The sequence below is a fragment of the Salvelinus alpinus genome, chromosome 19, assembly GCF_045679555.1.
Source record: "Salvelinus alpinus chromosome 19, SLU_Salpinus.1, whole genome shotgun sequence".
Classification (NCBI taxonomy): Eukaryota; Metazoa; Chordata; class Actinopteri; order Salmoniformes; family Salmonidae; genus Salvelinus; species Salvelinus alpinus.
The window spans coordinates 20,097,646-20,115,485 of record NC_092104.1 but is presented as its reverse complement, the minus strand read 5'-3'; the positions used below and the strand labels follow the sequence as shown (position 1 = coordinate 20,115,485).

Here is a 17,840-nt window from a genome sequence, read left to right as displayed (position 1 = left end):
GCGAACTTGACAACTGTGGGAAGCATTGAACTCAAGATGGGTCCATGCACCGACAAATTGAGGCTGTTCTGAGGGTAAAAGTGTGGGGGGTGCAAGCCGAGATCTCCCGTCATTCTTTGTAAACATTAACCTATTTAAAAAGAGTACTGTAGTAATGAGGTGTGTGCAGTAGGCTATAGGCCCAAAACATTATCACAGCATATTGGCTTTGCTTGAATTGCCCTGCCAATGCATTTGCATTTATTTCAACCTTTGAGGTAGGCTATTTGAGGTAGGCTATTTGAGGTAGGCTATTTGAGGTAGGCTATTTGAGGTAGGCTATTTGAGGTAGGCTATATGATGTAGGCTATTTGAGGTAGGCTATATGATGTAGGCTATATGATGTAGGCTATTTGAGGTAGGCTATATGATGTAGGCTATTTGAGGTAGGCTATATGATGTAGGCTATTTGAGGTAGGCTATATGAGGTAGGCTATATGATGTAGGCTATATGAGGTAGGCTATATGATGTAGGCTATTTGAGGTAGGCTATTTGAGGTAGGCTATATGATGTAGGCTATTTGAGGTAACAGGCTTTACACTCTGTTACATGACATATTTTATACAAATCATGATCAATATATAAATGTCAAAAATGTACAGAGTAACAAAATAAAAATAGTAGTTTCATCAACCAACTCCAGGGAATTGATTCTGTACACAATGGCCTGAGTGTAACAGGTTTGATCTCTTCATGCGTATTGCGGCGTCTTGTCAACCAACGGTGATGTTAGAAATAGCGTCTGTCTGAGGGCTCTAGCTGTCGGTCTGTTAACACAGGCTTGCCTAGAGAGGTCTTTGACAGAGGTGGTCAGACCGGTCCCTGACCTCACCTCTGAGCTCTTATGCTTGTCTCTCTTACAACACTGTGTGTGTGTGTGTGTGTGTGTGTGTGTGTGTGTGTGTGTGTGTGTGTGTGTGTGTGTGCGTGTGTGTGTGGACATGTTTAAAAAACAAACAACAATTTGACCAACTGGGGACAACTGCCTTCAACTGAAATGTGTCTTCCGCATTTAACCTAACCCCTCTGAATCAGAGACGTGCGGGGGGGCTGCCTTAAATCGACATCCACGGAACAGTGGGTTAACTGCCTTATTTCTAGGGGGTTTAGAGTTAAGGTTAGAATTAGTGTTAAAATTATGTTAAAGGTTTTAGCTTCCGAGTGGCGAAGCGGTCTAAGGCACTGCATCTCAGTACTAGAGGCGTCACTACAGACCATAGTTCGATTCCACGCTGTATCACAACCGGCCGTGATTGGGAGTCCCATATGGTGGCGCACAATTGGCCCAGTCGTCCGGGTTATGGTTTGGCCGGGGTAGGTCGTCATTGCAAATAAAAATTTGTTCTTAACAGACTTGCCTGGTTAAATAAATAAATAAATAATAGGGTTAAGGTAAGAGTATAGGTTAGGAAAAATTGGATTTTGAATGAAACTGAATTGTCAGCTGTACAAGACTGTGTGTGTGTGTGTGTGTGTGTGTGTGTGTGTGTGTGTGTGTGTGTGTGTGTGTGTGTGTGTGTGTGTGTGTGTGTGTGTGTGTGTGTGTGTGTGTGTGTGTGTGTGTGTGTGTGTGAGTGTGTGTGTTAAATATACTTCTGTGGACTTAAGAATAAACTAACAAAAATTTGACCAACTGGGGACATTTTGTTAGTCCCTACAAGGTCAAATGCTATTTCGAGGGGGTTTAGGGTGAAACTCTTAAGGATCCGCCCCTTTTTTTCAATTTCTGCCTAAAATGACATACCCAAATCTAACTGCCTGAAGCTCAGGCCCTGGAGCAAGGATATGCATATTCTTGGTACCATTTGAAAGGAAACACTTTGAAGTTCGTGGAAATGTGAAAGTAATGTAGGTGAATATAACACAATGGATCTTGTAAAAGATAATACAAAGAAGAAAAAAAAACGTTATTTTGTATTTATTTGGTATCATCATCTTTGAAATGCAAGAGAAAGGCCATAATGTATTAATCCAGCCCAGGTGCAATTTAGATGTTGGCCACTAGATGGCAGCAGTGTATGTGCAAGGTTTTAGACTGATCCAATTAACCATTGCATTTCTGTTAAAAATTGTGTATCAAGACTGCCCAAATGTGCCTAATCTGTTTATTAATAACTTTTCATGTTCAAAATTGTGCACTCTCCTCAAACAATAGCATGGTATTCTCTCATTGTAATAGCTAATGTACATTTGACAGTGCAGTTAGATTAACAAGAATTTAAGCTTTCTGCCCATATCAGATATGTCTATGTCCTGGGAAATGTTCTTGTTACCTCCAAACTCATGCTAATCGCATCAGCCTACGTTAGCTCAACCGTCCCGTGGAAGGGACACCGATCCCAAATAAGTTTTTTAAGGTTAGAATTGGAGAGTGAGTGAAAGAGGGGGGGGGTTACATTTCCTGTATGGGAAGAGTCAGGTGTCACAATTTTCCTGTTCTATGAATATACCACACATGAAAAGTGAGAAAACATTCTCATCACCTGAGCTCACACTCTCTGGGCTGAAATTGCATTGTGACAGCTGAGGGCACACTGGGTGACATACGCTATACATCTACAAGAGAGGAACAGAACAGTCCACCAGCACTAGGCCTACTGCTCTGAATCCTCCAAAAGGAACAAATGGTACAGACTAAACCTTTGACCTGATCCAATCTTAGGTCAAAAAGGTCAAATAGGGGGCACTTATATTTGCCCTGTTTCACACATATACATAACCTCTACAAGTGTGTGGTGAAATGGAAATGTGTTTTTTTGCATATCCCATTCTCCCTGAGACACCCTTGGAGAGTGAGGTCATGGCATGGGATCACCCAGATAATACATTAAGTATGTTGGAAGTTGTGGGTATGTACGTTTTTGGTTTCCCATTGGTTCTGGGAACAAAGCCATAAGGTTCCTGACCATTAAAATCATTTTTAACGATGTCAATTTTGCCTGTTCTGGGAACATACATGTCTAGGCTGCAGGGATGTTCTGAGAACGTTTTACTATGGTTTGCTGAAAGTTTTCCTGGGAGGTTTAATTAACATTCTGAGAAAGGAAATTCCGAGTTATTTTAAGGTAATTAAATAACGTTCTGAGAACATGTTTCATTTAGGTTAACTGTTTTGAACCCTTAGCACTGATAGGACACATGGAAATGTATTTGCTTAGGCATTAATCATGCAAACAAATTCCTTTTTTGATTGTGACATGGCATCAGTGAGATTCGAACCTACGATCTTCTGTTCTTTATTCCTGGAATTAGTCCACTGCGACACCAGGACAGAGCTAGCGTTCCATGTTTTTTTTATGCGTTTTTTAAAACTCATACAAAGCTGTTCATTTCAGTCTATTCAGACAGACCCCATTTCAAAGAAAACAAGGCACAGCCAACACACCTGAACACACTTAGCAAGATAGCGGATATTGAGTTTTGTTGATGCTGACATTCTGAACGTTACTCATTTTTTCTTGTGGTTTATATGGAAGGTTTTCTTCATGTGCTGAGAACATGACTTTAAATAGAACCATGAGGAAACCTGAAGAAAACGTTATGCTGAAGTACTGAATTTTCCACAGAAGAAAATTGTTTCTTAACATTCTCTGAACAATTTGAGAACATTTTAAATAGAACCATGAGGAAACCTGTAAGAAACATTATGCTGAAGTACTGAAATTCCCACCTACAAAAAACATGGTTCTGAGAACATTATGTGCTAGCTGGGCAGCCATTATTGACAGCACTCTGGGAGCCATTAGGGCTTAGGTGGGCAGATTGTTTTACAAAGTCAGTTCAGGGATTCGAACTAGTAACTTTTTGATATCTGGCCCAACGCTCTAAACACTAGGCCGCCTGCTGCCCCAGGATAGGACTGATTCTGTCCAAAAGGCTATTGTCTCCAACACACACAAACAGACAACCATCAAACCACAACACACAAATAAATGCACAGCTCACACGCATGGACACACAGACACACAAAAAGACAAAATCAAAGATAGTCGCCTCACACAGCAATTCCGGAAACAGGGTTAAAGTGATTACGATGGCCCTCTCTAGGCTCTTCACTTCCTCTACAGCTGTTCTCCATTTCCTTTCCTGTGTACACACACACACACACACGCACACACTTTTCCTCTGTCCGAATGCTCATATCCTCTTCTCTCTATGAAAGCTCATCCATCCTCTTTCTTCTATCCTCTCCTGGTTCACCCCCTCTCCTCTCCTGGTTCACCCCCTCTCCTCTCCTCTCTTGGTTCATCCCCTCTCCTGGTTCACCCCATCACCTCTCCTGGTTCACCCCATCACCTCTCTTGGTAGACCCCCGCTCCTCTCCTCTCTTGGTAGACCCCCGCTCCTCTCCTCTCCTGGTTCGCCCCCTCTCCTCTTCTCTCCTGGTTTGCCCGCTCTCCTCTTCTCTCCTGGTTCGCCCGCTCTCCTCTTCTCTCCTGGTTCGCCCGCTCTCCTCTCCTGGATCGCTCCCCTCTCCTCTCCTGGATCGCTCCCCTCTCCTCTCCTCCCCTCTCCTCTCCTCTCCTCTCCTCTCCTCTCCTCTCCTCTCCTCTCCTGGATCGCTCCCCTCTCCTCTCCTCTCCTGGATCGCCCCCCTCTCCTCTCCTCTCCTGGATCGCCCCCCTCTCCTCTCCTGGATCGCTCCCCTCTCCTCTCCTGGTTCGCCCGCTCTCCTCTTCTGGATCACCCCCCTCCCCTATCCTCTCCTGGATCGCCCCCCTCTCCGGGTACACACTCCCTCTCCTCCCCTGGTTCACCCCCTTTCCTTTCCTCTCCTGGTTCTACCTCTCTCCTGGTTCTACCTCTCTCCTGGTTCTACCTCTATCCTGGTTCTACCTCTCTCCTGGTTCACTGCTGCCGTATGCCAAATACCACACAAGACATTCCCTCACAGGAAAAATAACCAAGGTTATTTGATATTTGGAATATATGGTAGTGATCTCCTAAATAGCTCATTCTGTTGTGCCTTCCCCTGTCCTCCACTCTCTCTCTCTCTCTTTGTATGCCAACATTCCCATACAAGTATCGGACTTGCAACCCTCTTCTCCTTATTATACCCTTTCTGTGTCGTGCTGGGGGCTCTAAAATTAGTGATAGATCTGGGGCATACCAAGGGACTCAGGAATACCAAAAACAGCCTTTAAATAAATAACTCTGATAAGGTCTGGGAACTGGGAAAACAGCCCAAATTTAACAACACTAAGAGGCCACTGGGTCAATGTCTACCCTTTAACTACTACATGTTCATTCCCTTTTCTGGTGTGTGTGTGTGTGTGTGTGTGTGTGTGTGTGTGTGTGTGTGTGTGTGTGTGTGTGTGTGTGTGTGTGTGTGTGTGTGTGTGTGTGTGTCTGTACACAGTGAAAGTACACAAGCCAAACTCAGATGAGTAGTCCTATAGATATTGATAATTTTCCACTTCAAACATGAAATTTTCATTGGGTTTGTCAAAAGAGATTCAACATAGATGCACGGACAGACACTAAAATAACAAAGACAATTCTCCTATACAAGGCAACACATGACAGCACAAAGTATAGAACCAAAGCTACCTTTCAGCTTCATGAGGGTGGGGTTTTGTTCATGAGGGCCCACCCTCATGAAACTGAAAGGTAGCTATGGTTCTATACTTTGTGCTGTCATGTGTTGCCTTGTATAGGAGAATTGTGGGGTGGGGGCTTGTTCATGAGGGTGGGGGCTTGCTCTGTAGCTATGTGTGAGCGACAGCTAGTATGTAAAACATTTTCCATCTTTCTCTCTGTGTCCACACAAACAAACAGAAGCACAGAGAGGAAACGGGCTGGCCTGGGCCTCTCCACTCTTCTTTCATGGATGGGATTCTCCTCGCATTAATGATCTTCAGTTGTCTCCTCAATAAAACTCCCCAGCATTATGTCATGGCTCAGCCCTCTGAGAGAAGCCCTGAGGGAACACACTCCAGGATGCACACACAAATGCACTGCATAGTGGATAGGTGTTCATCATGTTTTTCCCTGACATGTCCTGCCAGATCAGTCACCATGGAAGTCAGGACACTAGAAGAGAATAAGCTTTTTTAGGAAAAACTACTGCAAAGTACCCAATGATGTCTGAAACAGACGTGAATCTTTAGGGAGCATAAATCCTTTTTTTTTTCTCCTGTGGCTTGCTGAGACTTGTGCTATAACACGATCGAGCAGCATTTTTTTTCTCACCTTACAACAAAGGCTCCTCACAAAGTAAGCCTGAGGTGAGATCCATCCACATTTCCTTTGTATTATATATATTTTTTTACTCTGCATCGTTGGGAAGGGCTCTTAAGCAAGCCTTTCACGGTAAAGTCTACATCCGTTGTATTCGGTGCATGTGACAAATAAGAAAAAAACTGTAGCTAGATGGTGCATAGTTGACAATCTAACCACAGTTGGCTGGAGCGTGCATGGTGCTTGCAGTACTATAGTACTTTGATTCCTGCATGGGCCACATTTACTCCTCTGAATGTGTTGACTGTGCATCTACCACCATTTTACACTTTGCGGGTACATTTAAGACAAATCACTCTCACTTGTAGTAATAACTACTATCCAAATGTTTATCAATGTTTTTACCTCTCTACCATGTTAGGGTTTTTCACACACCCTACACCTTCCAGCACCCTACACCTTCCAGCACCCTACACCTTCCAGCACCCTACACCTTCCAGCACCCTACACCTTCCAGCATCAGCACCCTACACCTTCCAGCACCCTACACCTTCCAGCATCAGCACCCTACACCTTCCAGCACCCTACACCTTCCAGCACCCTACACCTTCCAGCACCAGCACCCTACACCTTCCAGCACCCTACACCCTACACCTTCCAGCACCCTACACCTTCCAGCATCAGCACCCTACACCTTCCAGCACCAGCAGCAATGTTCCCTCTAAACTGCGCGTGCGTGGCCACGCAGCAGCCCCGAGACTGCTGCGCAGAGCCCAGAAGAACTATCAGCCCAAGGAGAGTAGCATGAGATTTAACTTCACTCAACTTCCTAGAGTTTTTCCTGTTAGTTAACACTATCAACGTTTCCCTATACAGTGGCAATTGTGATCGAATCAGCTCAATATTAGCCACTTCCCATGCAACATACCGAAGCAAAATGAACTATGCAAGAGATTTTGCTGTAGGCAGAACACATCAGAGTAGGATTCTCCTGAGCAGGACTCAGCCCGTACTCTACACAGACCGGTGCAGCATAACCAATTAAAGCTGCAAAGGCCTATATGCAAATAGACCATTGCCATATACGGATCTGTGCCATACAGCTGTGGTCGTGAGTAGTTTCGCTTGTTTTGAGATCAAAGCAAGAGCTGCACGTAGCCTCGTGTGCACATTTTGTTTATATCCTTTGCTAGTTAGTGAGTTATTAGCTCAGTTATAGATGAAGGGGCAGTGTTGTGTTTTGAGACAGGCTTGAATAAGCTAAGTAGCCATTAGGCAAAGTGTAGCATAATTTGTCTGATAATCTGTAACAATGGTATGGGAATAATAATGCATTTTATTTTGTAAAGTGGTTTCTTGCATCAAACAACAAAAAAACATTTTCAGTCACCACCTTGTCTGAAGGACAAGTGGATAAACAGGTTAATGCCAAGCCCTGCAAGTTTTTCCTCAAAAGGCTCATGGAATGCAGGCCTACATTGAACACCACACACTGGCTGGAAGTTGCACAGAATTTTGAATATTCAAGTGTGCGCTCAGCAGACCTGAAATTTGCTCAGTACCCCAAAAGATTTGAGGGAACATTGACCAGCAGGCATCTCCTATTACCTAAAACTGTCCTTTTCCAATAATGTTAGAATGTATTAGTAATAGTCTCATAATGTTCAACTTCCTTTGTGGGCACTGCCAGTATAACCAATGAACCACTCAGCACAAGTCAGCCGACAAGACAGCGTGGACATGGTCACACAGTAGTCGGTCAGCTATGGCATGCAGGACTACATCGGGTTTAGTGACAGAGTTAGTGGCTCACACTATTTCACAATGCCCAGTGCCCACTGTGTACCCTCACTCTTTTACTCGTCTGTCTTGCTTTCCTTCAAAACCATCTTAAAGATCTGTCATATTGTCTGTGTCTATCTCATTACATATTGCTGAAGTAAAACCCACTGATTCAGCAAACAGCCATATTATCTTGTGCATGGAAATAAATGGTGATGAACATTCCAATAACATTCATCTGCATAGATGTAACCGTTATTTAACTAGGCAAGTCAGTTTAGAACAAATTCTTATTTACAATGACGGCCTAGGAACTGTGGCAGACCGACAGATGTTTACCTTATCAGCTCGGGGATTCAATCTAGCAATTTTTCGGTTACTGGCCCAACGCTTTAACCACTAGGCTACCTGCCGCCACAGAGTGGCATAGGTGGGGTGAAGTACACGTCAGAGGTAGCTGTTGGCTTTAGAAAGACAGCTGCCATTTTCTCACCATGTTTCTCCTCAGTTCACCTCAGTAGAAGTGAGGGGAATGCTTGTCTGTGTTTGTGACCTTTTAACGACAGACAGATGGTGTTGTTTGTACTACAATGTTTGGTTTATTGTCTGTTTTGCCAGTTTAAGATAAACATGCAGATTTTAGGGCTTTGTTTTCATCAGACGATCCATCAATCAATTCCTTTTCCTCTATTCGAGAAAACTTCTCTCAGTTTAAGAACATGTTCGCATTTCAGTCTAGATACAACACTCAACCCTTCATTCTAGAACATTTGTTCCTTCACTCTAGAACACCTTTTATTCTAGAACAGAGGTTGAACAAGACAATTGCCTCAGGTAAGAGGAGGCCATCCATCCAACATAGCTTGGTTACCACCTTCCTCAATTAAAAAAGGGCAACAGTATCTGAAAACAGGGAAGACATAGATCAGCAATGCTATTCTCTTAGCCTGTTCTGTTGGCCAACAACGGAGGCATGAACCTAAAATCGCAGGCTGGCACCTTGGCTACAATTCTGTTGCTACACGTCTGCTATCCCAACAACACATCTGAATTCAACAACACACTTTTCCCTTTACTCTCCTTAATTTAAACCGCTGATGACGTTCGTTCAGGTGGCTTGGGTTCCACGGCTGCTGCCAATGTGACAGTTGTGAATGGGGAAGCGCGTACACACACACGCAGGCATCATGAGCTCAGGGTCTACTGCAGGATGTTGCCCTCGTAAGAGCTAAGATTACACACACACACAGGAATTCATACGCTCCTTACACACACACGTAATGGAGATGCCTCCCTTCCACAGCTCAGCGAATAGAAGAAGCGGCTCTCAGAGGAAATGCTTCCTAAAAATCAAGTACAAGTGACGCTTAGTATTTGAACAGGAAGAAATACTGCTGCTCTCGCTGTTCTATAACCCTTCCAGGGTAGTCTGACATGTAAAACACTTCTGCTTTCACATTGATGAAACTAGCATTTAAGGCACAATGGGGACACAATTTCCAGTTACTTTGTCTTCTCAAGACGTTTTGGAGGACTGAGGGGAAAGGTCTTTGTGAGTGCAAAGGCACAAAATGCAGAGGAACAGGACAACAAGTGCAGTAATTGTGTGTTTTAATTCAAATTGACTGTTTGCACTTTCCTCATTGTCACAAGAGAAGTAGAATTTATGGATTGCACCTTTATTATTTCTATGTTCAACACGTCAGCATCTTCCAACACTGTGGGCTGACTGGTAATATGAGCTGTTAGGTGATCCTCAGCAGAGATGAGATGGCTGAATGGAGGTTTGGATTTCACTGCATCATCCCCTCAGCATCCTCCACAAAAACAAGATTACTGGACACCAGGGAGAAACAGAGGGAGATTTCCTGATTCTGAATTATACTCAGGTCTTACTCGCTACTCTGTTGTTTGTTGGTATTTGAGACAGAGCAGGTGAGATAAACTTCCTGGAATCTCAACCGTGATGTCATCAAAGGTCCTCTTCAGCAGGCCTGAATATGTTCTACTCCATCCTCTGGCCCCTTAACAAATCCTCCCGTGTGATCACTTACCTTACATGACTGAATTGGCTAACGTGAAGCTGCGCTTAGACCAACTCAGTCATGTCAGATTAGTGATGATTACTTACTTCAAAGGAATAAAGGAGAACAGAGGGATGCATTTACCAAGTACTGGAATAGGGCCTCTGTCTCCCTGGTCAGCTCTGCAGAAGGCAGGGGATATTGATGGCTTTTTATTTCTCTGCTTGGCTACAGTTCACTTTATTCCAGTGATTTGGGAAGTGTGAGGACGCTGGCGTAAACACTGGGAGCTGAGTGTAAACTGGGCTTTCCTGTTGTCTCTCTGACTCTGGGAGCATTCGGACAGGGAATGTGGATCTCTCCGTTCAGCTCTGGCTGAGACACACTTGCATAAACAAACCGGAATAAACATGGTTCTCTCTTCTCCATTCACATTCTCGCTATGTCCCTGTGCTGTGACCTCAACCAGCCTCGGCATACAGCGTAAGTACACAGCACATACACACAGATAGGAGCATCCCTGTACACCCCGGACTTTGACAAAATCTCACAGGCATTCATACAACCGTTGGCACTCTGGGCTCTGTCAGATAGGGACCCTAGTCATTCTAGCATTACCAGGCAGAATCTAAACAACTAAGCACTCATTACACAACACACTCCAATCAGCAATGAATCATAAAAGATAAGTTGACAGTTGATCACTTGTTATGGAGCCATCTTCAACAGGATCTTATAAATCAACCATCAGCTCTTCACAGTTCAAATCTCTGTTGATCATGTCTGCCTTTTCACTATCATCTCTGAGCAAAAAGCAACAGTGAATCCACTGATGACCAATGAAAACCCCTTTCAGTTTTTGGGACGTACCAGACCATGGTTTACACACTGTTGTGCCAACCCAACCCGTACTATGCTGGCTCGGGTATAGAGCAGCTGGGACAACAAGGATCTGTCATGGGTCGCCATGTCATCTTCTTATTTCATTAAATTTAAAGGGACACCACCAAAAACGACTTCAAAATAGTTATGTTATTTTCATTATCTTGCACATATCTGAACATATGACAGTTCCATGTTATTCAGATTAGAGGACACTATACCACTCCTGGCCCAGTAGTTGTTCACAATCATGACTAAACTATTTAATCTTTTTGGATCACCTGAGGAGGACTGGTTGCCAAATACTGTACCTATGCTATAGAGACTATGTTTGATGCTCTGATTTTCTTTGGAATCATCTGTGATCTGGCAGTTTTTATTTGACACTGTAGTAGTCTGGTTTCAAGCTGCATCTCAAAACAACGAAGGACCCTTGTATGGCAGTGGTACACTGACTGGAAACATCAGTCTCTTTCTCTCTGTCTGTCCTATCTTTGACCCAGTGCCGCCAATCCATAAGTATGTCATTATTACTGTGAGATAACCACTAGGCCAGCCATAGGAACACTGCCTTCTCCTGCGTCACTGCACAACTCCACAGAGAGCCTGTAGCCACATTACACCATGCACAACTGTGTGTGTGTGTGTGTGTGTGTGTGTGTGTGTGTGTATCTAACGGTGCATTTCTCAGATTGAGAGGAACACAGCCTTCTCAGTTTTTTTATGTATTCAGATAGACGGGAAGCTGTATCTTATGGCATTAACACGACATAAGAGCAATAACATCATTATTTTATGGCAAAACACGACATAAGAGCCATAGCATTATCATTAGTAACGTACTGCAATGCCAATAATTTCATCAGTTTGGATCCTTGGTCGAGTCTGAAGTGAAGGGATAGGCCTATGTGCACGTGAAAGGACATTTCCTTAAAGATCAATGAAGGTTAATAATAAAACAGCTGGTCTCCGAAACTCTACACCTGCCGAACACACAGATTATGACCTAACACAAACAAACGGTAAAGATGAAATTGACAGAACCTAAGTGCCCAATCACACGGTTGTTTGGGGTATCGAAGTGTAAAAGGCTGCATTTTGCTGCACGGAGACCACCATAGCCATTTAGATTCCGATCACGTCATAGATCATCATAAATGTGCCATTGCCAACTGTAGCAAATGATCATCAGACCAGAGTTTGACCCCAGTTCTTGTCATACTGTCTGAACATGTCGAATTGTTACGGTTTCACCGGTGGGCTCTACTACAGTCTAATCATAATCACGCAGAAAACAATTTGTTAAACAAAACTTAAAGCTGATGTGCGGGGTTATTTTTTTATTACATTTAGAGGGACCTTTGTTCACAAACGTTGTGTCAAACGATTTTAAACTACAGGCCTGAACATACATAGGCTATATTGGACATCAATTGAGCTAGGGATGGATACATTGAAGGGTTTAAAAGCCTATCATAAGCAATAAAACATGTTGTTTGGTGATGATGGTGGTGGTGTATGGTATAAAGTAGATTTTAGAGCAGCATAGCATCTGTAAATATCATGTTCAGAGACAATTTATATTGCATCACTGTAGCATTCAACACAAAATGGAATTCGAACCCCATTCTACGGGTCAAAATGGTTCATTCATTTTATTAGGCTGTTTGAAGACCTACCTTCTCTTGCTTTTAACAGTACCGTATTGGCCACAATATTCTCCAGCTCCATCTAAAATCCTTTGATTTTGCTTAATAGATTTCTTGTTGTTTTTACGTCGGCACAGCAACACCTTGCTCTTCACGGCTAAATTGCTTTTCGTTTTACTCCAAATCCGAATCAAATGTATACATTTCAAATTCCTTGAAAGTCTATACACAAGCTATCGAGGAAATCCTTGTAATATTAACTAGGGCATGGTTCATATTGTCGGCTCCTAATACAGCGTCCGGAGGGCATTTCCATTCCAATTCCGGAGACTGTTGTGTGTTTCGTGCGAAATTTGGTGCGGAATCAAAGAAGGATAGGACTGTTGAGCCATCAATACATCCCGAAACAGCCCGAGACCTCGGCAAGACCTACATCCTTTGGTAACGCATTCCTAACAGCGGCTGAAGCACAGACCAGTAGCACTGGTGGGAGTTGGTGAAGTGTACTAGACTCAACGTGCTCCACCTCTTGGTGCATAATAAAAAAAAAAAAGGGCTGGGTTTTTTATCTTGGTTGTAACGTTTGGCGGAGCTCTAAGCCGTTTCCCCCGTGGTTCTGGTCAATATTTCGGCTACATTTGGGTATCGTGCAGGGGGCTAAGTGTACAGTCTATGGAAGTTCAATGATTTATAGTAAGAGTTCGCAAATCTTGATCCACCAAGTTGGTGGTTCCAATATTCCATTCCATCGCCCGTGGGTCACACAGCCAGTCGGAAGGGGCGTGTTCATATCTGGCCCATGACGTATGCGTTGTTGAGTATGCCTGTCTGGCTGTCATAGACATCTGATAGCGGCACATTCTTGCCATCCCCTCCCAATGCAATGCCAAGCGGTAGAACTGAAGATGAAAGACCTTGGGAGAAAGAATGATATTGATAAAGGTGATGTTCCCCATACATAGGCTATTGGTGCGTTGTTCAAATGCTGTTTTTCATCTGACATGGAAAGCCTAAGAACCGCGGTGCACAATAACATATTTTAATTATGAAAATTGATCAAACACAACATCCAATTATCTCAAGATCTCATACAGGCCTACCAGTAGACTTTATGCCATTGGTGATTCTCTGCCTGTCTTCTTAGGTTCATATATACCGAACAAAAATATTAACGCAGTATACAAGAATTTCAATGGTTTTACTGAGTTACAGTTCATATAATGACATCAGTCAATTGAAATTAATTCATGAGGCCCTAATATATGGATTTCACAAGACTGGGCAGGGGCGCAGCCATGGGTGGGCATAGGCCCACCCAATTGGCAGCCAGGTCCACCCACCTGGGAGCCAGGCCCAGCCAATCAGAATTAGTTTTTCCCCCAAAAAAGGCTTTATTACTGACAAAAATACTCCTCAGTTTCATCACGTGTCTGGTCTCAGACGATCCCGCAAGTGAGGAAGCTGGGCTGGCATGGGTACACGTGGTCTGCGGTTGTGGACGTACTGCCAAATTCTCTAAAACAGCATTGGAGGCCGCTTATGGTAGAGAAATTAACATTCAATTATCTGGCAACAGCTCTGGTGGACATTCCTGCAGTCAGCATGTCAATTGTACGCTCCTTCAAAACTTGAGACATCTGTGGCGTTGTGTTGTATGACAAAACTGGAACACACTCCATCACTCTCCTTCTTGGTCAAATAGCCCTTACACAGCCTGGAGATATGTTGGGTCATTGTCCTGTTGAAAAACAAATGATATTCCCAAAAAACACAAAATAGCATATTTGATCAGGAGCCCGTAAAACGGACGCTATACATCCCAGCGCCATTCTCCGTCAGATTGGCTGATCCCATCTGATCACCCGGTTGGACATGACTTCAACAGGGTCACCAAGAGAGATCAGCCAATGAAGCTGGAAGTCCCACCCAGTTGACTATATTAAAATGATGGAAGCCCTCAATGGCATTGCCCATGCTAATATACTAGAGACCTCCATCACTCTATGGGAGACCACAGTGCCTTCTGCAGTAGAGCAGAGATCCATAGTCAGACTCAAATGAAAATTCCCATTTACAAATTAAACAAAGCAGACTTCAGTAATAAAATAACAAAAACTTTTATGGAAAACAAATCTTGCCATTACAATGTGTCTGCTTACACTAACAGAGTTCATCACTATATACTATTGACTTAGTTCTCAGTGCTATGGTATGAAAATCATAATTGATTTCTCATCAAATGTAGTCTTGTAGACAATCTAGGTTGTGTCGTCTACCCTCAAATCATGCATCACTTAATTCATTGTTTGCTTTCAAACCAATGAGTCATAATCAAAATGAAATCAGTACAGTATTTAGTGTGACGTTGCGTCATCTACAAAGCACACATTCTTCTCACAGTCTTCAAAATAATCCCCTTTTCAAAATATAACTGAGGAGTCCAGTATTACGGAAGAAAATGGAACAGAAGTGCCTTCAGTATTCATCGAGATTATCTGCTTTTGGGATGGATAGGCCTCTGTCCTTCAGTGCGGTCACCTTGGCTTTCTCTGTCTTCTGCTTGGCTTGCTGTTGCAATCGCTGCTCCTCCAGGATCTCCTCTATAGAAACTTGCTGCAAGACGTTGTCACACAGTTTATCAATGTCCTAAAGTGGGATCATATTAAACATACTGTCAACGTACATGTCATGCATGTCCTTCTGGAGAGTAATAGCAGTGTAAACCCCAGAAACTGATTGTTATCAACTGATCAAATCAAACTGTATGTCACATGCACCAAATTCAACAGGTGTAAACCTTACCGTAAAATATTTACTTACAAGGCCTTAACCAGCAATAAAGATTTAAAAAATAAATAATCATATTTGCTACAAAAATGTATCAAATTTAAAATAAAGTACAAAAAAAGTAACAATAAAATAACGAGGCTATATACAGTGGGGACTGGTACCGAGTCAATGTGCGGGGGCACCGGTTAGTCTAGGTAATATGTACATGTAGGGAGGGGTAAAGTGACTATGCATAGATAATAAACAGTGAGTAGTAGCAGCATAAAAAAGTGGGTCAATATAAATAGTCCAGGTATCCATTTGATTAACTGTTTAGCAGTCTTATGGCTTGGGGGTAGAAGCTGTTAAGGAGCCTTTTGGACCTTGCCGCTTGCCGTGCGGTAGCAGAGAGAACAGTCTATGACTAGGGTGGCTGGAGTCTTTGACCATTTTTAGGGCCTTCCTCTGACACCGCCTGGTATAGAGGTCCTGGATGGCAGGAAGCTTGGCCAGTGAGTAAAAGCAAAGACATTTACATTTTACATTTACATTTAAGTCATTTAGCAGACGCTCTTATCCAGAGCGACTTACAAATTGGTGCATTCACCTTATGATATCCAGTGGAACAACCACTTTACAATAGTGCATCTAACTCTTTTAAGGGGGGGGGGGGGGTTAGAAGGATTACTTTATCCTATCCTAGGTATTCCTTAAAGAGGTGGGGTTTCAGGTGTCTCCGGAAGGTGGTGATTGACTCCGCTGACCTGGCGTCGTGAGGGAGTTTGTTCCACCATTGGGGTGCCAGAGCAGCGAACAGTTTTGACTGGGCTGAGCGGGAACTGTACTTCCTCAGAGGTAGGGAGGCGAGCAGGCCAGAGGTGGATGAACGCAGTGCCCTTGTTTGGGTGTAGGGCCTGATCAGAGCCTGAAGGTACGGAGGTGCCGTTCCCCTCACAGCTCCGTAGGCAAGCACCATGGTCTTGTAGCGGATGCGAGCTTCAACTGGAAGCCAGTGGAGAGAGCGGAGGAGCGGGGTGACGTGAGAGAACTTGGGAAAGTTGAACACCAGACGGGCTGCGGCGTTCTGGATGAGTTGTAGACCATCTTAGAACGATAGGATCCTATGTTTCTAACGATGAATATAGCCTTAAGATACTTTTGGGAAACCGGGCCCTGTGTGTGAATCAACCACGCTACGTAGGTGACAACTAAAGTTTGGGCTGAAGTACTTACTAATCATGTGAGTATATTGAAAAACTGCTACACATTCAACTGAGGGGTATAACACAAAACAAAATCAACAAGTTAGTCATCTAACTTGCCTGAATATTCTGAAATAACATTTTAGTTTTAGAAAGATAAGCTTGAAATGGGCATGGTCTAATTGACTCAACAACCAAACACACATATCTATGTTTAGCTTTCTTAAATGCACCAGAAAATCAGCTGTTATTTCTGGTTGTTTATTATTCTCTATGATCCTAATTTGTTTTATACCCCCCCTGGTCTAATCAACAGGCTTACTTTAGCACAAACAAATGACTGTGTAGGCCTACTCTACTAAGGAAACCTAAAGCAGCCTTGAAGTACTGATAAAGAACAAGAGGGTAGCATGGATGAATACTTACTATTTCTCCAAGCAAAACAACATTCTCTCCTCTCACAATGAAGATTCCTCTGGGGATGTCTCCAAACTTCTTGCCCACATGGATGCGCTCAACTGTTTGATGAAAAACTAGGTTGGCTGAAAGAGAAAGAGAAGGTGAAGAGATGAGATAGGGAAGTTAAGATCATTTTCCCTTTGATTGCCTGAATGTACCTACTTGTGAATAAGTTACGTTATCTGAGTATTGACAACATCAAAGTAAGCTAAGAAGGCTAGTGTTTAAACTGAAATATGATTATTCGTTTGTTAATTTGCCATACCAAACTGGTCAATGCTTCTCAGAAACCCAATTAGCGTTCTTCCATCTCGAAGAAGTACAAGATGCTTTTCTGCAAGAAAAAAAAGGAATGTTTATAGTTGAGCCACCGCACGTGGTTACAATGTATCCAAACGTTGCACCCCACTCACCACAGTGAGTTTTGGATACAATGTTGCAAGGTCGCAGCGTGTCGAATGATGAATAGTTAACAAGAAGGGGTTCATAATTTACCAGTCAGTGACTGTATTTGATCATTATCATCATCACGGTTTTCGAACGTTGGAAATGTTTTGGGCTTTTCACTCACACTTCTGTCTCAACTCAGCCTAACCTTCGCGATCCCAACTTACTGTCTATATCATCGATGAGACTCGCGGTCCCTGGCATGTAGTTCATTTTGATCGTGTGTAGTTAATCGCCGTGTATGACATGTGTCAAGACAAATCGTTCAAAAGTATATCTGTATCCTCACTACAGGAAGAGCAGGGAACGCATGCTCAGGGAAACACTTCCTGTAGAATTGTAACCCATTAAGCGCCGCACATTGGAAAATGTTCTTCTGTAATTTATTTTTGTATCAGATAATAAA

General features: G+C 43.2%; 2 protein-coding genes across 3 annotated transcripts in view; both read right to left on the bottom strand.

Annotated features, from left to right (window-relative positions):
* The window catches only part of LOC139545095 (G protein-coupled receptor kinase 5-like), a 43,887-nt gene extending 30,414 nt beyond the window's left edge, over positions 1–13,473 (bottom strand). Inside the window, exon 1 of one of the 2 annotated variants that reach the window (XM_071352496.1) lies at positions 12,588–13,473. In XM_071352496.1, coding sequence (XP_071208597.1) covers positions 12,588–12,639 — 52 coding nt within the window. In that variant the 5' untranslated portion in view covers positions 12,640–13,473. The remainder of the gene's footprint in view (positions 1–12,587) is intronic. The other variant, XM_071352494.1, reaches the window with a different exon arrangement.
* A 1,185-nt stretch (positions 13,474–14,658) lies between these two features.
* On the bottom strand, positions 14,659–17,758 carry LOC139545100 (U6 snRNA-associated Sm-like protein LSm1). Its single transcript, XM_071352502.1, has 4 exons — positions 17,602–17,758; positions 17,253–17,321; positions 16,955–17,070; positions 14,659–15,203 (listed from the first exon to the last, which is right to left on the bottom strand). Exons 1-4 carry the CDS (start codon positions 17,645–17,647, stop codon positions 15,033–15,035), a joined length of 402 nt encoding a protein of 133 aa, XP_071208603.1. The 5' UTR covers positions 17,648–17,758; the 3' UTR covers positions 14,659–15,032.
* Positions 17,759–17,840: the final 82 nt, after the last annotated feature.

Coding starts and splice junctions, on each gene's coding strand:
- LOC139545100 (XM_071352502.1), bottom strand. CDS start 17,647: ATGAACTACATGCCAGGGACCGCGAGTCTCATCGATGATATAGACA. Junction 17,322..17,601: donor TCTCATCGATGATATAGACA/GTAAGTTGGGAT, acceptor TTTTTCTTGCAG/AAAAGCATCTTGTACTTCTT. Junction 15,204..16,954: donor TTGTTTTGCTTGGAGAAATA/GTAAGTATTCAT, acceptor ATCCCACTTTAG/GACATTGATAAACTGTGTGA.